The sequence below is a fragment of the Chanos chanos genome, chromosome 6, assembly GCF_902362185.1.
Source record: "Chanos chanos chromosome 6, fChaCha1.1, whole genome shotgun sequence".
Lineage (NCBI taxonomy): Eukaryota > Metazoa > Chordata > Actinopteri > Gonorynchiformes > Chanidae > Chanos > Chanos chanos.
The window spans coordinates 19,675,219-19,702,020 of record NC_044500.1 but is presented as its reverse complement, the minus strand read 5'-3'; the positions used below and the strand labels follow the sequence as shown (position 1 = coordinate 19,702,020).

General features: G+C 41.1%; 1 protein-coding gene across 3 annotated transcripts; it reads right to left on the bottom strand.

The window, feature by feature from the left end:
* Positions 1–623: 623 nt before the first annotated feature.
* On the bottom strand, positions 624–25,472 carry gdpd5b (glycerophosphodiester phosphodiesterase domain containing 5b). Of its 3 annotated transcripts, none has more exons than XM_030776913.1 (15): positions 25,331–25,472; positions 15,272–15,375; positions 12,645–12,738; positions 12,251–12,310; positions 11,911–12,009; positions 11,369–11,462; positions 10,287–10,432; positions 8,863–8,945; positions 7,691–7,841; positions 7,044–7,265; positions 6,469–6,626; positions 5,851–5,998; positions 5,229–5,311; positions 2,418–2,530; positions 624–1,354 (listed from the first exon to the last, which is right to left on the bottom strand). In XM_030776913.1, exons 1-15 carry the CDS (start codon positions 25,445–25,447, stop codon positions 1,269–1,271), a joined length of 1,758 nt encoding a protein of 585 aa, XP_030632773.1. In that variant the 5' UTR covers positions 25,448–25,472; the 3' UTR covers positions 624–1,268. The 3 variants fall into 3 exon arrangements, with proteins under 3 accessions (XP_030632773.1, XP_030632775.1, XP_030632774.1); XM_030776914.1 differs by lacking the exon at positions 624–1,354 and adding an exon at positions 1,912–2,104; XM_030776915.1 differs by lacking the exons at positions 12,645–12,738; positions 15,272–15,375; positions 25,331–25,472 and having other exon boundaries at positions 12,251–12,354.
* Positions 25,473–26,802: the final 1,330 nt, after the last annotated feature.

Sequence of the window (26,802 nt, the reverse complement as noted above, 5' to 3'; positions counted from 1 at the left end):
GGGAGAAATAATAGACAAGGCCCACATGCATAAGGAAGATGATTTTAAGTAATAGTTTTTATTTTTAAAATGTTTTTATCTGTTGACCTCTTAGGCACATGTATACTGAAAGAAGATAATAATCCTCAAGCAATCAGTCAAGTTTTTGTGAAATGTTCTGAAAAATCATGGCTAACCCAGTACTGTTCCCAAGTCATTCATCTGGGGTCACATCGGGACAAATGTCAGAGTAGGGTTATCAGCGTTCTTGTCCCGTGACCCCGTGTCATGACCGGACAAATGAAGTGAGTCGACCATTTGACAAGTCTTAATACAAATCACTGTACACTATATGAAACATCTCCAGTCAGACTGAAAAGACTACACAGTCTTCGGTTTGACTGGATCCAAACAGTATTGCACTCTGCATCCAAAACCCCAAACACAGTTACACTGCAAGAAAAAAAAAAAACAATGAAACAAACAGAAACACATATCTCCACACATAATTAAAAGCAAATATATTCAAATATTCACCTGTGCAGTCCCGTTTAAAAAAAAAGATCTCAACAGAACATAGAATACTAAGACACTTTCATCTGTACATGTTAATAACACACACACACAAGTTGATGCACATATGAAAAACAATATTGTTAAATACTGAAATGACACGTGGTGCAATTTGAAAATGTAAATACAGTCACAGGAAAAAGCTAATTGTTTGTAAACGCTGTGGTTCTTGTCTGTTCTCACAGTTCATTAACAGGGCAGTGGCTGTTAAGCTGAAGTGAAGCTTTAGGAATGCATACAGACTGCTTTGTGTGCCTAATCCCTGACGACAGCATGAGAACCAAAAATCAAAACTCCTCCCGGAAATGACAGATAAAACCCAGCGTACAATTACAGGCATGCTCTTGGTAAAAAGCAAATGGTAGAGACATTCCCAAACCCCAGATGTGCCCCCCCTTCCCACCCCCACTAAAATACTAAGAATGAAGAACGAGGCCACATATTTGAGGGAGGTGGGACAAAAAAAGTTTACAGAGGGATAGCCTCATTCTTTAATTTCTTTACTTAACAACAGTTAAAGAAAAAAAAAATAAAATAAAAGTACAGTCTTTAAGTAGCCTTTTAAAATCAGTAGTTCAGAGGCCCACACCAAAACATTTGGTTGGGTGGAGAAAACCAAAGAAATCAAAGCAGAAATGTCCATCGTTTCCTTAGGGTGGCTGTGGTAAGGTTTGTTCTTCGCTAGTGTTAAATAGCATCTGTAGAGAAGGTGCAGGTCAGTGAGTGATGCTCTGATTGGTGTAGCAGTCAAAGCCGTTTTCCATGTACAGTTCCTCTGCGCTGCCCACTCCATTGCTCACCTCTGAGAGGATCAAAGGACATTGTAAATATTAATTTCTCTTTAAATATCATTACATTTCAAACTACTGCTGTACCCAAAATGAGCACAGCAATATAGCAATGTCACACACATAAAGCTAAAGCCACAGTGAGAGTAAGGTCTTCCAGATCTATTAAAGTAATGACATACAGACAGCGCTTCACGACAGCGGTTCTTGAATTATATAGCAAACAAAAGAAGTTCCACCCTTAATATAAACAGTGAATTTATTTAGATTGTTCATTTTTGACCCCTTTTGGTTCAAAATCATTACATTTACTGACCTATAGTCTCTGCACTTATGAGTCCAGCAGTGAATCTGAGAGAGACCAGCCTATCCAATGTGGCTTTAAACTCTAACGTTCTTTAACATTCATCCGAGGCTAATCCTTCCCCTCTTACAGAACTCGCTTTAAGTCTCCTCCATAGATCAGAAGAGGATCCAACAGACAGCATCCCCAGTCTACACACTCACCTTCCACCCCCCTGAACTGGCGCCACTCTCAGGAGGAGAGCCATGTGCCAGCAAGCACTCGGGGCAGAGTGCTGTCTCAGGAGGAGACAGGAGGACGAGGGGCAGTGTAAGGCAGGCAGGGGAGGGATGGATGGCTGGATGGATGGAATGGAATGGAATGGATGGATGGATGCAAAGACGGATGGATGCAGTCAGAGAGAGAGTGGATCACACAGCAGTACACTCAGACCCAGGTTCACGATGCTACAGCTGCTGGTCTTGGAAACATTCAGAAACATTTTAAGAGGCATGCATGTTACAGCAGGGATACACAACAAATGTACACACGCATGCGAGCCTACACACATGCTCACACACAAACACACACAGGCATTTAGTTTATGTAGGCTTCAAGAGCTAGCACTGTTAAGGTCTGTCCTTGGCCTTTGATCTTCTTCAGGAAATTGTGTTCTCACAGTCAGTTGCTGATATAATGTTTGGAAAGGATGTCAAAATACCAGGATGTCAGCCCTTAGAAACCAGAGACACACACTCCTGATTTAGCGTGTGGTCTCTGTGCTCCGTGCTTACCGGAGAAGATGAGCTTTTCCTTCATGATGTTAATGTCACGGCTGGATCTCCTGACGGCTGCACTCAGCATGATCTGCTCTGGGTTATAGCTACGCATTCCACTCATCCTCCACCTGCACAGTCACAAAGACACAAACTTACCTCATATTCTCCACAGACAAACAACTGCTCCAACACTTTAAAACACACACACCAGGGTGAAAACTGATAGATTCAGCTATTGGAATTGATTTTGCAACCACCTTTTTCCTGATTAAAGGTAAATAATCTCGTAATCACAGTTTATGAAAGATTGGGTATAACTGATTTAACCTTGAGTAACTTAAGAGGATGTGCAATTTGTATCAGTATAGCAGGTGGCAAAAAAACAAGCAAGAAGCATTTAGAGTTCCCCTCTAAGACTGTGAATGCATGTTTTACTGGAAATGAATTAAACAGAAAAGTACAGTACGTTGTTGTGGCTCACCAAAAACTGCCTCAGCTGAACCAAGAAAATACTAAATTATAGAAGTACCTCATCTGACCTCATTCAGCTGTATTGCCCTGTTCCCTGCATAGGGCTTTAAGGACACATCTTTCTAATTAAAATCCTCTACAATACTGCTTACAAAATACAGGACTGCACAATGAGTTTAAACAATTCATCACCGTGGTAATCGCTGTTACAGTGACTTAACTGTAAAAGGGATTAATAAAGTCTCCAAAAAGAAAAAGAGCAAAGGTGAGCCAAACAGAAGTTGAGATATTTAATGATAGTTAAGGTCGGCGGAGAGCCAGAGCCAAGGTTCTGGGCAAACCTGTGATACAGAGGCTTTATATAACTCTGCTCGTGTTTTATGCATGGCAGCAATTCATTTCTGACACGCCATCTTTCTCTCATAGAAATTTACATCTCGCCTGGGGCAAAAGCCACAGCCTGACATGAAAAAACCATCTGCACCGCATGCTGTAATACATGCTGATGTGTGCAAGTGTCAGTCACTTTGCTTTGCTTAGCTAAACGGTAAAGGCTGCCCTCTCATGGAGCCTGGGGAAACTGCAACAGACCAGGTCAGCTATGTGCAAAGTGAGGAAGTTGGTGTTTTAATGATAAATGGACAAATAGTTATTGAGATCAAAGGTTAGGTATATTTGAGAGATGATTATGAAAGATGTGTTTTTGTGTGTGTATGCTGTGGCAGTGTTACACTGAAGAAAAGGAAAAGAGTAGATTTCATAATAGAGAGATACAATCTAGATAGAGAGATGGATAGATAGACAGTAAGAAGAATAAGAGAAAAATGACACATCGGAAGCAGGGGGTAGTAGAGAGAGATAGGGGGAAAGAGAGAGAAGTAGAGAAAGAGAGAGAGAGAGAGAGAGAGAGAGAGAGAGAAAGAAATGAAGTTCCACTTTATCATGGGTCAGTAGGGGTGACCCAGTTACCTGATCATGTGATAGCTGAGAGAGGCCAGAATGCAGCAGAGAGGAGTAGCATGCACATCAGGCAGAGAGGGACAAGAGAAAGAAGAAGAGGAAAAAGAGTGAATAGAAAAAAAAGGGAAGAGGGAAAGAATTAGGAAGTCAGTCCAGAAGCAAAAGCAGCTAGCAGGTAGTGGCAGTAGCCAATGCAGAGTGGTTTAAAAAGAGTTACAGTATAAAATGTTAAAAACAAAGACCAGAACAACCATCAGTGTAACAAAACAGATCAACTTTAAACACGGTCATTAATATTTGGAATTACTATTTACCTTTCTTCACAATCTGGAACTGCTTTGTACTTTTGACAGTAACTGTTGCGTTTCCCTTACAGCCACTTTCATTGATGAACACATTTACTGAATGAATTTCTTAACCAAAACACTAATAAACATCAGCTCTAAAATTACATTCACAGGACAAGGAAACAAAATACTCCAGTAATCCACTCAGCATATTACTGTAGTCCACATGGAGCTGCTACAAGTTCTTAAACAGCCATCAAATCGGACTGCACAGTACTGACTGGATAAAGCATTGGGTGTACAGTAGCAGTGTGTGGCTAACACATCTTACTGTTTAATGAGATTTATCACTTCCTTCCTCTGGAAACAAACATTTATCTGCATTAGTCTGATCTGCACATAAAACACACTAGGGCATCTGGAGACCCTTCTTTTCAGAAGCTGTCAATTCTCTTGTTTGAAATGACTGGCCTTCACAAAGAGTCCAAATATCAATAAAATGCTATGTTTATCATTATAACACAAAGCCTTTGTGTTATTATGATAAACATCCTGAGAAATCTGTTTACTCATAGACCCTTTAAGGATGGATGATAAAGATCTCAGACAACAAACAGTCAGTCACACAGCTTTTCAATCAGTTACTAAAGCCAAGACACCCTTCCAGTTTAAGTGGAAAAATGAAATTACTTCAACTACAAAAAAGCACTTATCTCACAAGGCGCAGTACATAATCCCAAAGCATTCCTGGATAGGGAAAACTTGTTTTGCTTTGTGAATTCTTTTGAAATTGCAAAAGATGACTCAGTGTATTAAGCAATCTCTAAAGACCCCTGAGACAGAGGGAATCTAGGACTGAGTTCACTGCACTGATATATAAGAGGGGAGAAAATGGCTATGTGAATGTTTGTGTAGAAACATATGATGTCATTTGTACTTAGGTGGCAGAAGAGAGAGAAAGAGAAGAAATAGTTTTTACACTCTGGACATCAAAGATAGTTTTTACTGAACTGTTCACCTGTTCAGAGTGTTTTACATTCATAAGACTATAAAGCTGATGGGTCAAAAGAGGAGTCAAAATGCTGGAACATTTTAAAACAGGGCTTACTTCTGGAACACAAAAATCCCCAGCACTACTGCGAAGGAGATGAGATCTGTGGCAATCCATATCAGGCAGTACTCATCTGGACTCTACAACAAAACAAGATGTGATAATAGTAGAAGACCACCAGGTGGCACTATTCCACAAGAGAGTTCAAGGCTATACCCAACAGCACACTCAGCACATTCATGCAAGTTCATTTTATAGGCTATTAAAAGTGGCATACTAATTGGAAAAGTTTTGAGCTGTTTATTCAGTTAATGTGCTTCTAATTATCCCAGAAAACGCTTGCATTGCATTGTTTTTCTTACATAAAAGTAAGGAGTCCCTGATGGTTCTTAATTCAGATACTAAGAAATCTCTGACAGCGGTTTATCATGGTGTTTCTCTCGGGAGATACTGCCTCCAATAATATGTTAACACATAAATAACAATATAACACATAAATAACAATACTGTATAAAAGTGACAAAAGAAAAAAAACAATCCTGCTTTTTTATTCTGAGGCTCAGGACTAAGGCAGCAGAGACAGAGACACTGATGAGTAAGGCTGGGCCTGACTGTAGAAGTTTCCGGCGCTATAGACCCTGTCTGTTGGGGTGATTGGAGCACTAGGGCGTGGTCTTACCATGAGCCACAGGGGTGAGAGCACATCCCTCAGGATCTGAGGAGCCTCTGAGGAGACAGATGACACTCCACTGCACCATAACAGGGAGTAGAGCCACGGCTCATTCACTGTGTACAGCGTCAGACTCATGTTATTCAGCGACAGATACCTGTGTGAACCAAACACACACACACACACAGCCACACATGAGACACACACAGAGAAATGGAGGGTATATCTGTGTACACATCTATAAAGCTACACAGGTTCACTCCCATAACATCTGATTAAGTTTCTGACATACAGGGAAATAATGACTGTTGTCTACTCAGACACTAAGACTTTCCTTTTGTAAGCAGGCATGACTGGGCATGGCCGCCCGTCAGTCAACAAACCACAAACGCAAACATGAGAGGCCAAGTTTATTTTCCCCTCTGAAGTGAATGAGTCATAAATACTTTGTATTTAACCATGTACTTTTATGTATTTTTTGCAGTATGCAGGTAGTTTTTATGATGGTCGATTCACCATTTTAGCTTACATGTTAAGATTTCCATGATGCAGGGAGAAAAGAAATGCATTTGAAGCTTGCTGCAGTTAAAAAGCCTAAGATATCTCCCTATGAGTGTGTGGGCAGACCTGATGTCCCCAGTGCTGGCCTGGTTGTAGCGCAGCAGGAGGTGGGTGATGCCTTTGCGTTGCAGAGACTGCAGAGACTGCTTCTCCACAGAGGTCTGCCGGAAACCTGGCGCTTCCTGCCGAACCATGTCCCTGTCCCAGTCTGGAGTCCACATCACCTGCACACACACAGCAATGTACCATAACCATACACCGCAGGAAAAAAGAGCACGTTCAGACAGTCCTCCCAGAGTCCATCCAGCAGTACGGTTTATCCAGAGACTGGACATGAGGGTGATAACCAGCTGGCATGGTTCTCGCTGGTCTTCCTCAGGCTCCATGTGTGCAAGTGAAGCAGAGAAAATCACAACACACTGTTGACAGATCACATCAGCTAGGAGCATAAATAAATAATGCCAAAAATACCAAAACTGAGGTTTGGAGGGAAACATGATCTGCATTGCATTACAAGTCAAGTCACAGCTTGAAGCCTTATTCAAACAAATCTTTCCTATGAAAAACGTATTAATCCATACATTCATCCATCCTTAAATACGTCAAAACATCCATCCGTCTGCCCATCCCTGTATGCTCACCAGGTTCTGGGGTATATCTGACCGTAGTACGGTCTCTAGTGTGATGTTGACCCAGCTGTGATAGTAAGGGTGTTCTGGGGGTGGTCGGCGCACAGTGAAGAGAGCGGAGCAGTTGGAGCGGGCAGCCATCCTGAGCATCTGCTCCAGACTGCAGACGGTCTGATTGCCCACACGCCCCCGCTCCTGGGCCGACATGGACTCCACCGTCCAGAAAGGGTCATCCTGTCACATCAACCATAGTAACTTCATTAATGATTCATGATTTATGGACACCTACAGCATTATCACTTACACTGTGGGTAATTAGCTGTGGTTTTCCTCCGCTGATGAAGGCAAGACAGTTTACTTTAACATCCAGCTGTGTAAAGGGTCTAATTATCTCTGTCTAAAGCAGTGTGTTTCTCTCTTCGGCCCAAAGGCTACCCATAGTGATACAGTAGCTCATTTTCCATTAACTTTTTTTGAAATATCACATATAAAAAGTGAATTTTTATATATACAAATTAATATGGCCAAATACAAAAATCTGACAGGCAAAAAAAAAAATCTGAAACACAAAAAGAGTAGAAGATGACCATACGTTTCTCTGATTAGTATCAGAAACAGAAAAAAGGACAATGTTTGTAGGTTATTCTGAATAGCCTCACTTTAAGGAACCACTGTCCAGCGTTGAGGGAGCGCAGGTCAGTCCAGTTGAAGAGCGAGGCGTCGTCAAACTGCCTTTCCGGAAAGACTTTCCTGACATCCGTCGTCCTCCTCAGATTTGGGTCTCGCATCAGGAAGGGTACCCCATCAAAGCTGCAGTCAGGCAGAGATGAATGAGATACGACACCAGAGAGAAACTTGCCGCATGCGCTGGCACATCTAAAACTGCCAACTCTGCTCCTCAGTAATCAGCTCTGATGAAAACCAGGGAAGCAAACGAGGAACATCACCGCATCCCTCACGGCTGCCTCACCCTCCACTCGCAGTACTCACTTCACACTCAGAGCGTGAAAGGGATTTAACATCATTTCACATCATTTTAAGCTCTTATAAAAACAAAAAAAAAGACCTCTCCTTCTACACACGGTGAACTACTTTGCGTAATACCTCAGTGTTAGTTTGGAGTTCTGCCTTTATTTGGATTTTATGGATCCACATTGGAACAGAAGACAACGCCATAATTTACCACATAACCAATAACTCAGGGATATTGATCCTTTTGTCTGTACTGCAGTGAGAAACACATTCAAGATCCTGTAGCTGAGGGGTTCCTTTCAGAAAGGGGCCCTGTTTGCAATCATCTGTGATCACACACTACTCTTAGTATGTCCAGCACTGTCGAGTCAGCCTGTCAGATCTCCCTTAATCCATTGTCTCAGTTAAGAGTGTGTCTGTGCTGTTACACACACATCTGCAGGACACACATGTACACATACAAAGAGAAAACACACACATGTGCATGCATACACACAAACATGAGCACACACTCTGTCTCACACATACACAGATACCCACAGCCACTTGCATAAATTCTGTCACATGCATATGCAGAAACATACACACACACACACACACACACACTCACTCACTCCCTCACTCTCTCTCCCCCACTCACACACACACTCACTCTTTCTCTCTCTCTCCATACTTGTAAATTCTAATGACTTAGGCTGATAGTGTCAGTGCTAGGCTCTAACTCAGACATGAACTTCTGGCCTGGTCAGTTAGCGGCTGTTAGCTCAGCTGCCAGAGCCTTGTGAGGGCCTGTCTGATGAATCAGTCAGATCTGGATGTACAATGTTGCACCACACTGAGGGGGAGGGGGCAGGAATACCTGATCGCTACATCTGCTTCAAGACCGCTAACACTCATTTGCACCGCCCTCTGGAAAGACAGCAGTGTGTTCTCTGGAGCCAGCTGAGGAGAGAGAGAGAGAGAGAGTCAGACATTGCACAAGGAGTATGTGAGGAGCTTGAAACTTGCCAAACAGGCAATAATCCATTGTGTACATTAGTAACCTTCACAACGATCAGACAATAAATCAATAATGTGTGAACACAGTGTTCACACACAACTCTGGGGTCAAACTGCTACATCTACACGCCTTGGACGCAGTTCAAACTTATGTAATACAGTGCAAGCAGCAACACAGGACTGTCTGTTTGATGGTAACAAATGGTTACAATTAGGACAGGAAAAACGAAATGGAATAAAAACAACTCAGATTTTGACATGTTTGAGGCGCTGAAGCACCTGCTCTCGTTAAGTCAAGTCATTGCGTGCCATATATCCACACCTCTACCCGTGTGTCTATCTGTAAATCAAAGGGAGAATCAGTACAGCCATTTCTGGGGTTGCTAGGATATGAGGGCCCTAAAGGAAAATCAATGTTGGAAGTGGAAAGAGACTCTGCTCCTATGATGTGCCCCCATGAACTTGACGTATGTTAAACCTTTCATTACCCATCACTCTGTAGTGCACAGTCATCTGCCTGCAGCTTCTAACAGCTCGCTGACTGATAATAGTAGCATGCTTAGGCCAGCACCAGTGAGGCTGTGTGAGAGCACTGACATGTCTCGAACTTGTTTTGAAGTAATACAGATAAAACACATAGAAGATGACGCTTTACTGTTGCATGACATGAAAAATAATTAGTCTTTTTTCCGCAGAAATGACACACTGTTAATGTGTTCATATATTGTACAACATGATGCATGCAGTGAGGTAAACCTTCAGCTCTCAGTCTTCTGATGTGTCTTCTCTCATCTTCATGTTTTATGAACCATATTGTTCACAAGATTTAACACAATTAGCACAAATCTGTAGTCAAATTCAATCCATAGTTATGCCTATATATGAAAAAAAATGTAGAAGGAACTTATTTCTACCTACTTCATAACACAGGAAAAACCAAAATGTTTTGAAGCACAAGCTGCAGATACAGTAATAAAATATGCATTATGTCTGAGAGTGAATCAATGGTTAAATGGTTTGGCTAGACGTATACATCTCATATCGAGTATCTTCACAGCTTCACACAAAAGGCAGAGAGCAGATAGCACAGTGTGCTCTCAGGCGATCTGCAGCTGTGCTATTTTTAGCATGGAGATGCAAAGGGTCATTAACGTGGGTAAGCTGAACGACGGCAGGGAGCTGTCAGAGTGGAGGAAAGAGGTTTGAAACACATTCTATGGAATTCACATTAACTCTGGCTCTCCATCGTAACACAGGATTGGTTGGGTAGGTCATGTGACTCACCATGGGAGCGCCTTGGTAACCAATGACTTTGGGCCTGTCTTTCAGGTCCCTATGGTCCATGATGCAGGGGGAGCTGATGGACAGGGGGGTCAAATAGAGAACCAAGAGGACACTCAGATAAACCAGGAGAAGCACCACCTGAAACCCTGCAGAGAACAGAGACCTGGATTAATTTTCACTACAGTGTAGAGTGTAGAGACTAAAATAAAAGTTCATCTAGACTCAAACTGAAATTGCAAAAAACATGGCTACATGTACAGATTTTGGTGTGTGGCTTAATACGGTCATGGGGAAAATAAGTGAGCACACGCTTTACTACGTCTGAAAGTGGGACAAAAACAAAACCTCACTATAAGCTGCCAATTTAAATTGGCAAAAACAGGCTGTACAGCATCTTAGGGTTAGTGAAAGAAGACAAACAATGAGGTGTTCATAATATAATGAGATAGAGAAGCGTGTGCTGTTGGATATTTGCTGTCACAGGCAATGTATTAATGATCATAGTACTTCAGACCTCTGTTCTGTCTGACCTTATGCCTGGATCTCTGACACAGAACATCTTTCCACTCATCTAATAAACCATTACAACAGAGTTTAAACTCAATACACATTTCTATGCTAAGAATGGAATTAAATGTAACTGAACCATTACACAACAAGCTAGTAGTTGTCAGTGTGGTTGTGTTAAACTATGCTATAGGTTATTTTAATTTATTTGATTTTCAGCAAGGCAAGCGCCATTATCTTGAAAAGCACTACACAATACCAGAACCACTATTGCTACTACTACTGCTATCCTCGTTAGTACTATTTTTTTATTATTATCATTATAATTATTATTATTATTATCATCAGCAGTGTGGCTGTTGTAATATAGGTTTGGCTGAGAGGATTTGGACACAGTTTTTTCAGTTCAGGAAAACACAGAGTGTCCTTGGGAGTGATGTGAGGGTGAAGGAATGCAGTCTGGGGAGTGGGGGCTGACTCTTGTCAACAACTCATTAATTATTAAACATTTTTTCCTAAGGCAAGGCATTTGTTAGTGTGTCATCCTTTGACCAGCGATGTGGACACATGCTTACTGGTTCTCTCAGCTCGGGCCACCATTCCAGCGACCAGCCAGGCCAGAGCAGTGACTGCAGCCAGGGCACCGATGTGTAGGAAAGGACCAGTAGCCTGGAGCACACATTCAGTAAGAACACATTCAGATACACAAATGACCCTACATAGCTGTCTCCACTTCATATTCAAACAAGGATCACATTAATATTTGCTTGAATGGTTTGATCAGGATCAAGTACACATTCACAATGAGATCTATATATTCTGTAACTACACATCAGATACCCTGTTCCTTCCAGATCCTACGTAATATCGTTTTGATTACTGCTTCAACTTGTGATTTCTGATTTCATACTCTCCCAAATGTTTGCTCCACCTACTACAACGACAACACAACCAAAGTAGTTGTTGCTGTCATAGGATTTCTGTAATGTCGACATTATTCATCCAGGTCTTACACAGGGAATAACTGGACTTTATCAAGAGGATCAGAACAGGGCCAATCATTGTAATGCGTTTGACCCCTGGTGTAGGACATGAGGTCGTTTCTATAGAAACAGACCTGAAGAGAGATGGAGATGACATCCCACTCCTCTCCCCACATCTGATTGACAGAAATTATTCCAATGACAGTAGTCAGCAGGGCAGCAGTCACTCCAATCTATAAGGTAGAGAGAGAGAGAGAGTGAGAGAGAAGAAGACACGCACACAATTAGCTTAACAGTTAGTTGACTTTTGTATTCTAGACTTGTGTATTCCTCTTCTGTTTTCTTTTGAGTAACAGACAGCACGGGCCCTGAGTCACCTTGACCCTGTATGAGGGCTCATTTGGTGTCTCTGTGTTACAAAATGACAGGACTATGAGATAACATCAGGCAGACAATGGAAAGTACCAGAAGTACCTTATGGAGCCAGTGTAAGTTGAGCTGCTGCCCCACTGCTACATGACACAGCGCTAAAATCTGTAAAGGAAGAACACACACTGGTAAAACCCCTAAATATAATGACATCTCCATTCCTCAAAACAAACAAACAAATAAAACAAAACAAAACAAAAAACAAACAACAAATAACAAGAAAAAAAAACATGAATATAAACAGCCACATGACACTAAAACTCATCCAATAAGATCAGAGGTTAAGATTTTGATGGTGGGTTTTTAAAAGCGCGAGTGCATGTCTGAGCAGGACCATTGAAGACGCAGCAGAATTGGGATAGGACGTGTCCCTCGTGCCAAGCCGCAACACAGTATCAGAGCCATGGAGCTGTGAATACTTGATGGCTCGACAACTCACCATTAAAAATGCAATATAAGTGAAGCCTGCAGCAGTGGCGGCCAGAATGGGAGCAGTCCCATCATTCCACTCCCCTGACCTGTTGTATAAAAACCTGTCAGACAGAAGAAAAAAAAAACTGAGAGGACTTACACAATGTTCACCCGCTACATTATCTCACACACAAGAAACGCTCAACATCACACAGATAGGAATTCAAATACATCTAATATTACTTTTCTTTGATTTTCCTCAGCTTAGTTTTCTCAGTGATGTTGCAGTTACGAGAAATTGAATAAGGAGCATTATTTTCAAGACAACCTTCACTGAGAGAGATGGAAGGCCTAAGAATTTTCCAATACCACTTCAGCTGGCTACGTCAAACATCTGATAAAGCCTGTAAAGGTAAAGCTTTTACAGATAACTGTTGGTTAGCCTCAGGTTTGTCAAGTTCTCTCTGGGGGCACTGCTGACATGACACCTATCGTTATGCTACCATAACATGAGTGTTGCTCTTGAAAGTATTTGAAAGCTTGTGTTGTCAATGCAATTTCAGTAACAAACATGTTATCGACTATGGCTTGTTCATTCCATAAAGCAGTAAACAAACAAACAGCAAATGAAAACAAAAGGCTTCCAATCCCCTAATGAGCTGGTGATCACTGACTGCTCACTCTAATGAGAATTGTGGGATTAGGTGGCAAAGGTTTGGCCATGGCAGGGAGAGAGTATCCTTTGCTCAGGGACATCTTTAAAGATGACTAAAGATGACTAGAGGGGTGAAATAAAGTCTTGAATGCTCCCTAGAGCCCCCCCTCCTTTCTCTCTCTCTCTCTCTCTCTCTCTCTCTCTCTCTCTCTCTCTCTCTCTCTCTCTCTCTGGATCTGTAGCCCAGCATGAGTCTGTGATATCAAAACCCCCTATTTGCTAATTACACGCTCAGTCTTATCACTCATTCCTCTGGCACGTCTTCAAGGCATTAGTGGAGGCTTCTGCTGAATAGTGCTCCTTTTCACAGAAGCTCCCACAGTAAAGCTATGGCACTGACTGTGTCAGACAGGACCACTGGGAAGGGAGGAAAGGTGACATTGGCCAGAGCAGGAACCAAGGACAAGAAAGAGCACAACAGAAAACAACCTTGAAGGATAAAGCAAACAATAGATTGCAGGAAGCTTGATTGCCTGTTTGTTGGTTTCCATATAGATGGGAAGGGTGCTTGAATGGCTAAGCAAACAATGAGTCAGACTTGATATCACTGCACATTAAATTATTAAGAAATCCATATGTCCACTACTGAGAACAGTGAAGTCTTCATGAACACTTCACCTACATAACTATGCAACACAGATATGTATACACCTAAATGTGTGTGAGTGTGTGTGTGTGTGTGTGTGTGTGTGTGTGTGTGTGCGCGCGCTTAGACTTGAGACTCAAGAAAATGTCACTCTAAAAAACTGAACCTAATGTGACGTGTAAAGCAAGTTCCAGGTACTGTCGTAGCATATCTTAATCATGGTGATAAAGAGCATTTTATGGACACAGAGTGATGAATGAGTAGAGGTGACTTTGACGCTTAACATTCCTGAGACTCAGCACGTTTCAATACAGAGCTAAGGGCTACTACAGTTCATTTAAAGTATCCTTTATCGTCAGCATGGACACTGTAAAAATACATATAAATAGCCAATGGAAACACCAGAGTCTCACTGTTAATAATCTTAATCTGAGCTGACTGAGGGAATGAGACTATTACATGCAATACATTAAAATGACTAAAATGTGACATAAAAATATGAGGCTTTGAGAAAAAGCCCACAAAAACAGGCACCACAGCCCCAGGTAGTACTTAATGGAGTGAAGCAAATGATCTAATTAGATAAAAGGAAACTCCTATCATCCAGCTAAATCACTCACGCTTCAAACTCCATATTTTCCCTCCCGAATCTTATACACATTGAAAAATTAGTATGTCGATTAGTGTGCTAACTAGCACGGCAGTTAGTCAGCTGACGAAAGCTTTGAGGTGCCTGCCTCAAGAATGTTGTATACAAAATTTCACACATAGTACAGAATCCAATCATACAAGCATTTTTCTTTTAAATAAAATGGGTTGTGGGGGCGTAAACTGAGTGGGAGTCATAGAGTTAGCAGTAGATTTGTTCTGCCTGAGGCAATAAATATGTGTGCCAATTTTGTTACTTTAGGAGAAATGGGATAGTAAGGGTATCCATCCCTTTTCTGCTTGTGTCAAAGTGTCAGTTTTAACATGCACACCAATTGAAACATGGACGTATCAAAGTGGGTGAAGCTGTTTAACCTTCTCCTGCTTTCCAAAACCAAGAAGAAGAGGAAGAGGAGGAAGAAATTCACATCAAGCCCAATGCAGTGCCAAAATGCCTTCAGAGTATAAACCCTAATACACCCACCACAGAAATGCCAAGTGCCTCTTTTCTACGTCAATCAGACGCACATCTAACCAATCACAGCGTTTCTTTGGTAAATTACCTTACACACTGATGAAGGGAATTAGGACGGAAACCCCTGGGGGTAGCTACACTATTTAACATACCAAACTAACACATTATGGGGGTTATGTAAGGAAACAGAGCTGGGGCATTAGAGAGTGTAGAGAATGAGACCATACTCACCAGTTAAACTCACTGTAGTCATTGTGTGCCTCCCACCAGAAGTAAAACCAGACAAGGAGAAGACAGAAGGTGCCAAAGAGGATAAAGGACCATATGCACTCCCACTGCAAACAGACAAACAACGTTTTAAACACATGGCCAAAATTTACTCCATAAAAAAGAAAGCATCATTCCAATGAGTAGTAAGCTACACTTCTGTTTCATATTCTTTCATTTAAACATGAATATCACCTATTTCAACTGTCAATTTCAGACATTTTTTATTTGAGACAGTAACATAAGTAGAAATATTTCCTCCTTGATCATCTTTGCAAAATATGACACAGTAACTTTTTTGAAAATAGTGTATGGCCACATGAAAAAGTAATAAATCAACTCCAACGTGCAGGAACTAAATATTAAAATCAAATCAAACATCAGATTACATGAGACACTGTCATCTCTCTCATTATTCCCACACACAGTGGACACTTTAAAAGCCTAGTATATGGATTCAGCTTTGATTCAAGCATTTTCAAAAAGTGAAGATTTTCATCTTTACCTCAGGGATAATTCTTTTACAGGTAAATGTCAGAACTGACACTACTATTAGATAGAGAGGCGTCATCTCATTTTATATCAAAATGCAAGGATTTCAGGAGAGGAGCTACAACACATCTGTCTCATAGCTGGAAAAGGACATGCTCCTACACATCAACTTTACAGGTGTAGTACTGGACTAGCCGTCTTTCTGTTCTCTGTTGTGAAGTGATGCAGTTTGAGCTTTGGAGAAAATCAACCTCAGCAGTGGGCCTGTGTATCTTACAGGAATGACTCCACTCCATTAGCATTCCAGCAGTCCTGTGTAACCAGACACTGGATTTGACTGCTGGCTTACTCTGGGTCAGATTACCTTTCCAACAAGCACACTTATCCACCACAACAGCTAACTAAAAAAAAAACAAAAAAAACAAAAAACAAAACAAAACAGACTAATTCAAAACTCAACCAAACCTGATAGTCCTTCCATTCACATAGAAACAGGGGCGTTGTTGTTTTTGGGTTTTTTTTCCAGAGTGACATAGTAACAGAGTGCTGGAAAGTCTTTTCTGTCCTTCACGATCTACACAATATCATATTGATTTGCTCCACCTGATACACGCTCTTTCACACAGTCTGGAGGTTATGGTCCTTGGAGGAAATATCACACACGTACATACTTTCATTAATTTAGCTGTGGAGATCTAAAAGAGCCTGAGCTGCTCCCCTAGAGGACTGGTGAGATAAGTCTGTGCTCTCTGAAGACACATTCACTGGTTTAACTGATTTCCCCAGTGCTGGGCTTTAATGACTAACCTAGCCTTGGGAAGGAGAAGCCACCCTGTTTAGCTGCCCATTCTTTAGCACAGGGAGAAACAGACTAAGGCTGCACTCCTCTTGGGTTCTGAATTTAAACGCTCTTTTAGTAATTAATTAAAAATCACAAATGATGATCCTAAAAGGCTGTGAAAAAGCTGTAATGACGTGCAGAGCAACACAGGCTCGCTTTTTAAATAAATTGTCGAAGACTTCAAGTATGCTTCATCAAGTTCTTAGGGAGAATTTTCATCGCCTAACTATTATACCTTAATTCTCCTCTCGGCTTTCACAGGGATTTCGTTTAAACTGACACGGTTTGCTGAGAGGGCTCAGAGGTTTCTTTTCAGGTCCTTTATTTTGTTCTGGGCGGGGCTCCCTTGGGTTGGGGTGGATGCAGAACAGCCTAATTAGCCATGAAACGATGGACAAAAACATTTCAGACAGGGATACTGTGATCAGTCATGTTTTGAACTCTTTTTCAAATATAGTACTGACTAAAATCAAGAAGTAAATTCAAATTAATTATATCATTGTGAAATATGAGCTATAACGATATTCAGATTTATATCTTTAAATATCCACACTACAGGGTTTTGTTCACGGCTTCTCTCTCAGATAAAATGTTGCATAATAACATTGGTTCACAGGGCAAACACTTCCACAGACTGTTTCATCTCAGCAGTGTGTAGACATGGGGGCGTAAAGACAGAAAAAAACCTGTTAGCAATTAATTTAAATCAATTTTTGCAAATGAATATTTCATTTCACTGACAAAACACAGATGCAAAGGAAGGATGTCATGGACTAAATGTTAAGCCTCATCCAAAAAAAAAAGGCAGAGAGAACTAAAAATAGAAGGATAAGAGGGGATCAGGGGTAATTCCTGGGAGTAAAATTGTCGACACACAATCATGCTGTCAAGTATGCAATGAGATAATCCAGAGGTGACAGACGCCATGTAAAAAACTGACAGGAAAACAAGCATACTGTACATGACCCCACAAATTAAAAGTCACAGTCAAATCAACCACTTCAACAGGCAACTATTTCATTAGGCAAGAGAGCTTCAGTTCAAGTTTTCAAAGGTATAAGATGTAAAAACTTAGGCCTATTGTAATTAATAAAACATGGATGTGTGTATTCTGCAGTCTAACATTACTGTCAAACTTTGAAACCAACCAAACTGTTTATTTTACTGCTCAATGTTGTAATTGTGAGCAACAGCAAAATGAGAGGGAGAAATTGTCATTGTTGTGAGTGTGCAGTGCATTAAAGAGCAATCACTAACTATGTCAACATATTTTACACATCACTATCTTATCTTTTGAGAATCTCCATTTATAAACATTTTGGTGGTAGACTGGCTTGCAGCAAACTAGCGTTAGCCACACCGCTTTGAGATTCGCCAGCCAATACACTCACACTGGTGATGATGAGTACACGCTGAGGCAAGTACTGTAGCTAGGTCCATGAGCTAGGCAGAGGATTATACAAAGTCTTGCCCCTGTCTGTGTACATCTGAATCAGTTAGGTCCTACAGCAATGATACCCTGCATGTAGTGGTAACTGCACATGCGCCCAGTCACTTGCCACTTAATAAAACGAATATTAAAAAAAAAAAAAAAAAAAGAAAAACCAAGGGTTTATGACTCACTGCATGTACGAAACAAGTAAAGACAATATTCAATACAAATGTATGGGGTGAAAAATATATATAACTTCTTTATATATGTAGTCTGGTAGGAAGTGAAACTTGCTTATATTGTTGATACTCCTGCAGAGTACAAATCCTTCAATATACTAGTTAAGTGCAGTAAAGAAATACTTCATCATTTACCATCCCTTGCAATGGGTGTATTATTATCATAAAGTTACGGGATCACAAATGAGAACTGTGAACTGCTCCATTAAAAGGGTACATTCTAGGACAGCTGAACTGAACATCATTATAACACAATGTGGAATGACTCAGTAAGGAGGCAGTGTGTGAATTTGATAAGTTCTAATTCGTGAAACGGTGTTTCATCCGTCTCCTCTACATCTTAAGTTTGCAAGGAAATTCTGAGGCAAAGTAACACTCAGTTACTCCTGTTGTTGATTTGACACTGGTATTCCACCGATTTGACAGGATGTTCGACACATTGCTACTCAAGACAAGACACTTGGGCTACTGATGGAGATTTGACATAGCTGTAAGGTTGTGTAGAGCAATCAAATTCAATACTGCTCAACCTTACATAAGAACATCCCGTTGCAGTGTTGTTTTTTTTCAAACTTCACTGCAAACTCTTCTTGTTCCCTATATTTCTCATGCCACAAAAAAGTTTTCCTTTCAATGTCATTTCTAAAGAACATTACAAAACTGGCCATAATTGCGAGGTTACTGATCAAGTCTAAGGAACTGCCTGAGGCAGAACAAAATTCTGATTCTGAACAGCCCTGGGTGAATGCAGCACCTCAGAAAAGTATTAACATTCAAAAGGTTGATTTAAAGGTAGAACAATTACATATTGATATAAGGCAATAAATCTCATATGTGGACAGAGAAGAGAAGAGAAGAGAAAAGAAGAGAAGAGAAGAGACCTCCCAAAATCTCTCTCCTCTCAATATCTCTCTCCTCTGAGCCAAAGCAGCAGCTGGTGGGTCTGGATGGCGGTGTGAGATCTAATCCCTTGTCCACGCAGGGGGGGAAGTCTGTTTGTTCACTCAGAAGACCAAAACAGAACAACAGAGTTCATGTGAAATCTTCAGGATATTAATGCGCTAGAATACCATCCCATTGTCATTTTATCACACCACTGACATACACTAACAGAGCACAACAGTCTGACAAAACGAGGAAGCAAATATATATTACATACATATTAAATACTATTATGAACCTTAGTAACCATATATTGAAACAAATTCATTCCTAATAATGCTCAACCCTCTTAACATCCTCGCATATTTCAACAAGCCAAGGCTGTTTTCCGTGTACATGTGAAAATACACAGCACAGGGTTAATTAGTTGTCTTGCCTTTTCTGTCAAGCTGTGCCCTACCTTGCCTTTCTGCTCCACTGAGTTAACAAATTAGACCTGTGAAACCATGGGCTCATTGACTCTGTTTTAAAACAGAGCTCCATTGACATGGCATAGAAATGGTCTTCTTGTTAATGTCATACTCTGTGCTAGAATGGCTATTATGTTCACTGTTTTGCCAAATACTGACATATCCCATAGATGGACACTGTCTTTGTTTTGATTGACAATGCTCCATAAATGACTTCATTACCGGGCTAAACTTTCTCTCTGAAGAAAAGGATTTCAAAAGTCTTTTCACTGTTCAAGAATGAAGACAAGAATGTGAATGAAATCTTGCCAGCACATTTATGTTAACCACACAACACTGTTCAGGTTTGGGTGTTGATTCGTCATATTGTAAGGCCTAGTGCGAGCAGTATGGCAGAAAACCAGGTCAGCAGTGGAAGAGGAGTATGCTGTGGGAAAAAAGGACTGACCGGACTTGACCAGCTCTCCATCACGACTATACGTCCCCTGAGAGTTCACACTGCTGTACAGTTAAACAGTCACACCAGGCTGCAAAGTGGGAACTCTGAGCTCTTTCCTCTGCTGGCCTTTTCCAAGGCTTTGATACAAACATACTGCAAGGTATTTGACATTCAGCAGTGACTGAGTGCTCCCTTACACGTAAGCAGTCACGCCAACCAGGACATTAAATTGTCACTTTAGTTACAAATGAACAACAACAATGGCATTGACAAAGAGGACAGCGAGTTGCTTCTTCTCACAGTACATGTTTGTTTCGAGGCCCCTGTACCTTTTCAGTTTTCCACACAGCGCTGCCAGGTGTAATCTGCAACCGTTCACAATGACTTCATACATTTATGAATGCTAGGTTGACCGTGAGAAATCAGGGAAAAAAAAGCTAGCTTTGCCCCAGAATCTCCTGTTCATGCCAGAACTGGTAGTAGGTGTCAAAAAAGACTGAAACAAAATGTTAGATATCAATAAAAGTACAAATTAAAGTTTGTGCTCCTGGGATACATCATCAGGAAGTACATTCGGGACAGCTGTCCACCAATTCCACGCAGAGTATACAGTATTTGCGAACACATTCCCAACTATCGCGATGTGTGGAGAGGAGAAATAAAAATCACTATGGTGACAGGCGGAGATGGATTAAATCTGACAGGACGAGAGTTTTCCAATTCACCTTGGAGGAGGGCGGCTGATGAAACGCAACTCTACTCAGAACATTAAGGATTAATTTAATGTCTGAGTGCTTTTTTTTTCTCTTAAACTGATGGCAAATGAATGTGAGAAACTTTGTTCTGGATTCTGTGGTTGTAATTAGTGACAGGTTAGAAGACATCCGCTCGGTTCTGAGCAAGGAAAAGAAACTATTATCTGAATAACATTCATTATTATATAATTATTCTCATGAAGGATGAGGTGGCATTTGAAGAGGGTGGCATTTAGCATATTTTTAAAAGTATGATTATGTAAAACTACTTTTTTTATGTAACCACTACTTTCAAATAAGTCCTTACTGCCGAGGGCCGAGTCATAAGCCATGTGTCTAGGCCCAAAAGATTCTGGACTGCCTCAGTCAGATGAGTAGTCTACAGGTCACTCAGGTCATTTGATAGGAATTCACTCAGGCTGGATTTTGCCCTTTGTCTCCGTAAAAGGCAACAGTGCACCTGAATCCTGGGCTGTGGGCACAATTTCTACCTGTCACTGTTCATTAGTTCTATGACAAGACACCCTGACCTTAGCATCCCTCCAAATCCCCTTAACATCATATTTCCCTTTCATACACTCCAGAGAACTTGACTTTCATATAAGGCAAAAAAAAAAAAAAACACAGCTCTAAGGTAAGGCTTCACTGAAAGTTAAGCTCTGTGGTGCATTTCAAAAAAAAAAAAAGAAAAAAAAAAAGAATGAAATAAATGTTTGGCGAATACAAATTTCATCTCTGTACGACAAAGGAAGATTAAAAACACTCTGAAACATGATTTTTACATTTCCCTGGGCCTCGTGTCAGTGGTGCACGCTTCTTTATGTTAGTTCTGTGCTTGAAGGTAAAGACATGGTGAATGGAAAAACTTTCAATTATTACTGAGAAAGAGATCGGCTTTCACTGTGTAGGCGGCAGGGCTTCTTCCACGCTGACCTCACACAGAACAGGCTAACAAAGACAGGCTTTATAGAGCTACCTGCAGCTCAAAGGCAGGAGAGAGACAGAGAGAGAGAGAGAGAGAGAAAGGGACTGGACCAAAAGGTTTCTGTTCAGAGCACATTAGGAATGAAAAATGAGCAGTGCTCTGTTTGCAGCCATACACCATGTAAATAACATCCCTCCTTTTGATTGTTGCCACAGATTGCAGTGTGGATCATGAAAAATTAATGACGATTACATCATCATTATTGGCCGAGCGAAACGGTTTCACAGACTCAGACCTTGCTGAGGCCAGAGGCCTGAGACACATAAGCAGCGACAAATGAGACAAATCCTTAGATTCCAAAAAGGCCAAGATTTGATTTGTCTCCACATTCCTAGAGGGGAAAAAAAGAGAGGTCGCTCAGAGAACTTCGTGTACAAAGTTCTTTGCTATTATATCTGTACTCCCTGAGGTCAGCAACAGGAAACTTGAAATGATTATTATAACGTGTGTGAGTAAACAAACTAGATTCGCATATGTTACCAGCAATGCACTTTTGTTTCTGTATTTCTGTGTGGTTATTTTCCATCCCAGAACTACACTTTGGTTTGTGCTTGTGAACGAGCAGTTTGTGAACGAGCGGCTATGTTGATGGTATGACATCGCTGGTACAACTGAGTAAGTGTGTGTGTGTGTGTGTGTGTGTGTGTGAGAGTGTGATGAAGACTTTGACATAAAGGACAGTCAGGTGAGTGGCTAGGCCAAGCAGCACAGTGCAGCGCAGCGTTCTCACTCATTCTCTCTCTCTTTCTCTCTCTCTCTGCTCAGACAGCTGACTGGCTCTTTCTCACAGTGGATCAGGCCTCACACAGTGGCCCGGCCAAGGCTGAACTGAAAACGCTGACACTGGGTTATCAGTGCACTGAAAGAGAGCACACAACAGGAAACCTGCTCACTGGCTCAAATTCCCTCAGTAAAAAAAAAAAAAGAAAAGAGGAAAAAACAGCATCTTTTTTTTCTGCCCTGCATAGCACTTGGAAGTGTTCCAATAAATTAGGAATGCGCTCCCCAGGGCTCTGAATATATTCACAAGTTTCACTGTAGAGGTCACTCTCAATGATATGACAAGGTGAGAGAAAAAAAAAAAAGAAGTAAACTAAAAGACATACACAGATATATGCACATCACATAGCCAACGCCCATGTGATACACAGTGCAAGCTTGAGTGTAATGCTTCATGTGTTCTGCTCCATGCTAATGAAGGTCATGAACACTGGAGCACACATCACACTGCAATTAACTAGAGGAAGAACGAGCGCAGGGCTGTTTCCTCCGTTTTATTTATCATCTGATTATACTCCAGGTTCACCTCTTTAACAATGACATATGCAGAGCCTTCAGTCTGTTCACCTGCACTATGAAACAGGCATGTGAGTCACAGTCTAGCTCTACTCCATGCAGCCCTACCCTAAGTCCATCTGCGTTCTCTGCCGTGTCCTCTCTCATCTGAGTGACTGTTATTGTAACTGATGAACCATCTCTGTCCCCCTTTTTTCCCCCCAGAGTGCCGCTAAAATCTCCCTCTTTAAGTCAACCTCAGAGGTGCACCATGACAGTAAAGGCCAATTTACACTAAACAAACCTTCCCACGTATGTGGCCCTTGGAGATTATAAATGCTTGATTAGCTATAATGAGTAACATCAGTATGCATACAATGCTAAAGAGAGAGAGAGAGAGAGAGAGCGAGAGAGAGAGAGAGAGAGAGAGAACACTTGTTACAGCAGCATGGCCAATACAGTGTCAAGGTAACAACACAATGGTTAGACTCAGCTGCGGTATTCCGAGCTGGAGGGTTTTGCACTAGCATTCACAGATGTCCAATACTGGATATATCAAATCTGTGACGTCCACTCAAAGCCAAATAATATACAGCAAGTGCGTAACAGCCCTTATTTTAATATGCATCATGCCATTTATAAGACAAGATGTACATCTTGTATTTATCAGCTAAATACAAGCAAAGCGCTGTTGCCTTGTCAACACACGAAGAGGAGTCACTGTTAGACACTAAGAGAGAAGTGAAGGACTTGGCTGCTTTGTCCCTAAAGAATATATGAGTGCCAGACCACAATACTTAGTTCCTATTCCAGCACTGCAGCATAAAGTTGCACCTCTGAAACGCACAAACACACTATTAAGGATTCTTCCCCTGTCTGAAGGTAAAGGTGAGAACACTGTGCTTTTTGGGTGGTGAATACCAAAGATCATTAAAAGGGTAATTTAGTTCATGTATCTGGCCTGACTTTCCACAACACATAATAAACACCAATAAGACAAAAAAAATGCAAAATGAGCTCATGTGTTTGGTCTTCCAGAGATAATCTAACATTTAAAGAGTGTAATGCCAGTGAGCTTTACACATCTCTCACTTTTATCAAGGCTTCTACATTAATAATTCACATCACCATTCAAACAAAAAGGCTTATTGTTCCAATCTGAATTTTGATAGCACTCTTTTCCTGAAATCAGGGCATATTCTCTTACACGCTGGTCTACTGTACGAGGATTATAGTCTCTGTCAGAATACTACTGCCCGAGCTGCTAATCTCTCTCAACACACACACATGCACACAAACACACACAAACACATACACACGCACACACAGCATTTAGCCTCCCTTCAACCAAATGTCCTTCTGTATAAAAACTGTATTGCAGCAAAACTGCATTTGACATCAAAGGCAACTGTTAAGTCACTACACCAATGAATTCTGCAATGAAAGAGGAGATCTCATTAAATGCATCAAAGCAGGAACAGCTGCTTTAATGCCCTGCCAAGTGAAGAAGTATAGAGAACATTTCTGTGCATTCTTTAATTTTTTTCTTCTATTGATAGTTGTGGATAAATGATATGTGCTAGCTGTCCTGATTCTAGCAGGGGCTACAATCAGTCCCTGTATTGCATTCTCTGTGTGACTAGATACTTAAGTGCTCTTGTTCACGAACAGAAAGGTTTGATATCTTGACATGTGCTGTGGTTAATGGTTTCCCCTGGTCAGTTATTTATATATTCTCAATTCATCCTATTAATGAGATTTATGTTCAAGCACTCTAATGAATAATCAAACATACCAAGAGACAAAGACTCTCATTATGAGGCATTTCACATGCAGTACTCTTACAGTCTTCAGCATACACTACTTCTTCATTCATTAATTTGCTTTTGTTTGTGTGTGTGTGTTTGTGTGATTTTACATAAGCTCTGAATATGTAACATTACAGGTCTACAAAAACGACTGACTGTAAAACCTTTGTAACTGCCTTTTACCTTTCATTTATATATAGACATATTCCATTTATCTGGCAACCTCTCCAGGGTCACTCTGTTTTGTTTTACAACTGTCCCTCTCTCGTTTTTACTGTCTCCTTCTGTGAAAGTATACCGGATGTGCCAGTTAAAAAAAAGCAGGAAGCGGTCTGTCAGGCTGGCACAGTATTACTCATGGAGTAAATCAGTGTCAACTTTTACGACACGATGGGCAGGGCTCACCTTGGTCGTGTCATCATGTGACCGCTGGTACCGTTTCCATCGGCAACCATAGATCCCGGTCAGACATGACAAACAGAGCTGTCTCTCATAGACCTGCAAGGGTTGGTGCTTCACCATGCTCCGTCAGTCCAGACGCTGCTCCACCCCACTAATAACATCCCAATGAACAGGCCAAGAGACCCTGTAGACACAGACGCACACAAACAGAGCACAGATTAACACAAACAAGAGATTAAGATTAGCACTGTTTCTTACAAATCTCAGGAGGAAACACATAACCAGTGGCAAAACAAGGGGGGTTACTGTTACTGCTACAAAAACATGACCTGTGATGTCAAATCTACCTTTAAAATGTGGATTACCATCTAATTCACCATGGTCAAGAGCGGAACGTCTTGCCACTTACGTGTGTCTGGAGCCCAGAGTAATTTTGTGTAATCAGACAGGAAGGTTTGGAACATGTTTTGGCCCAGCCCTCACACTGGGTGGTCCAGTGTGACTCTGTTACCCTAGCGATAGGTGCCAAACAAGCGTGCTGGTGTTAAGTATTTTGTGTTGTTGTGGATTTTCCTTCAGTGATATTAAATGCCAAAATGACATTTAAGAGCCAAATATCATATCCTAGGCAGAGGGACTGAAGACAGAGGCCTGTGTCTCGCTGGCAGAGATGCCTGGCAAACTTTGCCCTGTGTTCCCACCCAAAAGGCCATTTACCCAGAGCCACACTAATCACAGCTAAATTACATATTCCTACAGCTTCAGCAATAAGCCTTTCCACTCTTAATCAGTCACTAAAATAAAAGTATTAAGGTTCACTGCTGCTTATCAGAGAGGCTTTATTTCCCTGGGACAACCCCCCTTTTTTTGAGTGCCTTCTGATTTAAATTACACACTGTGCAGTGTTAGATATTTATTGACAGAGTGCCAAACCACAGCTCTTGCCTTGCACCATCGCAGTGATTTGGGATGTCACTGTACGAACAATACAAGAGTTATGAATCAAGTTCAAAAGTGTGTGAAGATGAGGAATATCAGCAGCAATAGTTCCATACAAGACAACAGCTGGAGGGCCATCAAATCAGGTGTATCCCCTTTCCATGTACACTTTCTCCACTGTTTATCTGCTTAATTATTTAATTACTAAGTTTACTTCTTATAGGTCCTACCTCAGATTTTGTATAAGAATTTGTTATATTAATCTTTTTTTTTTTTTTTTGGTAACAGAGAATTAGCAAAGTAATCATTTCATTGTGAAACTGCCTGTTTTCCTGTGCAAATGACAATAAAACTCTTGAATCTTGAATCTGGGTTATACAGATTCTGGTAAACCAAACGTTTCTCTTGCCCACCAGTCTGAGAGGTATAGGAGAACCAATGACAGTCACTCATTAGCACTGTGCTACAGGCCTGCGACAACCTGTAATTAGCAAGATTTTTAAGAGAGCTGGAGAGCTTCAGCATGCCTAGCATTA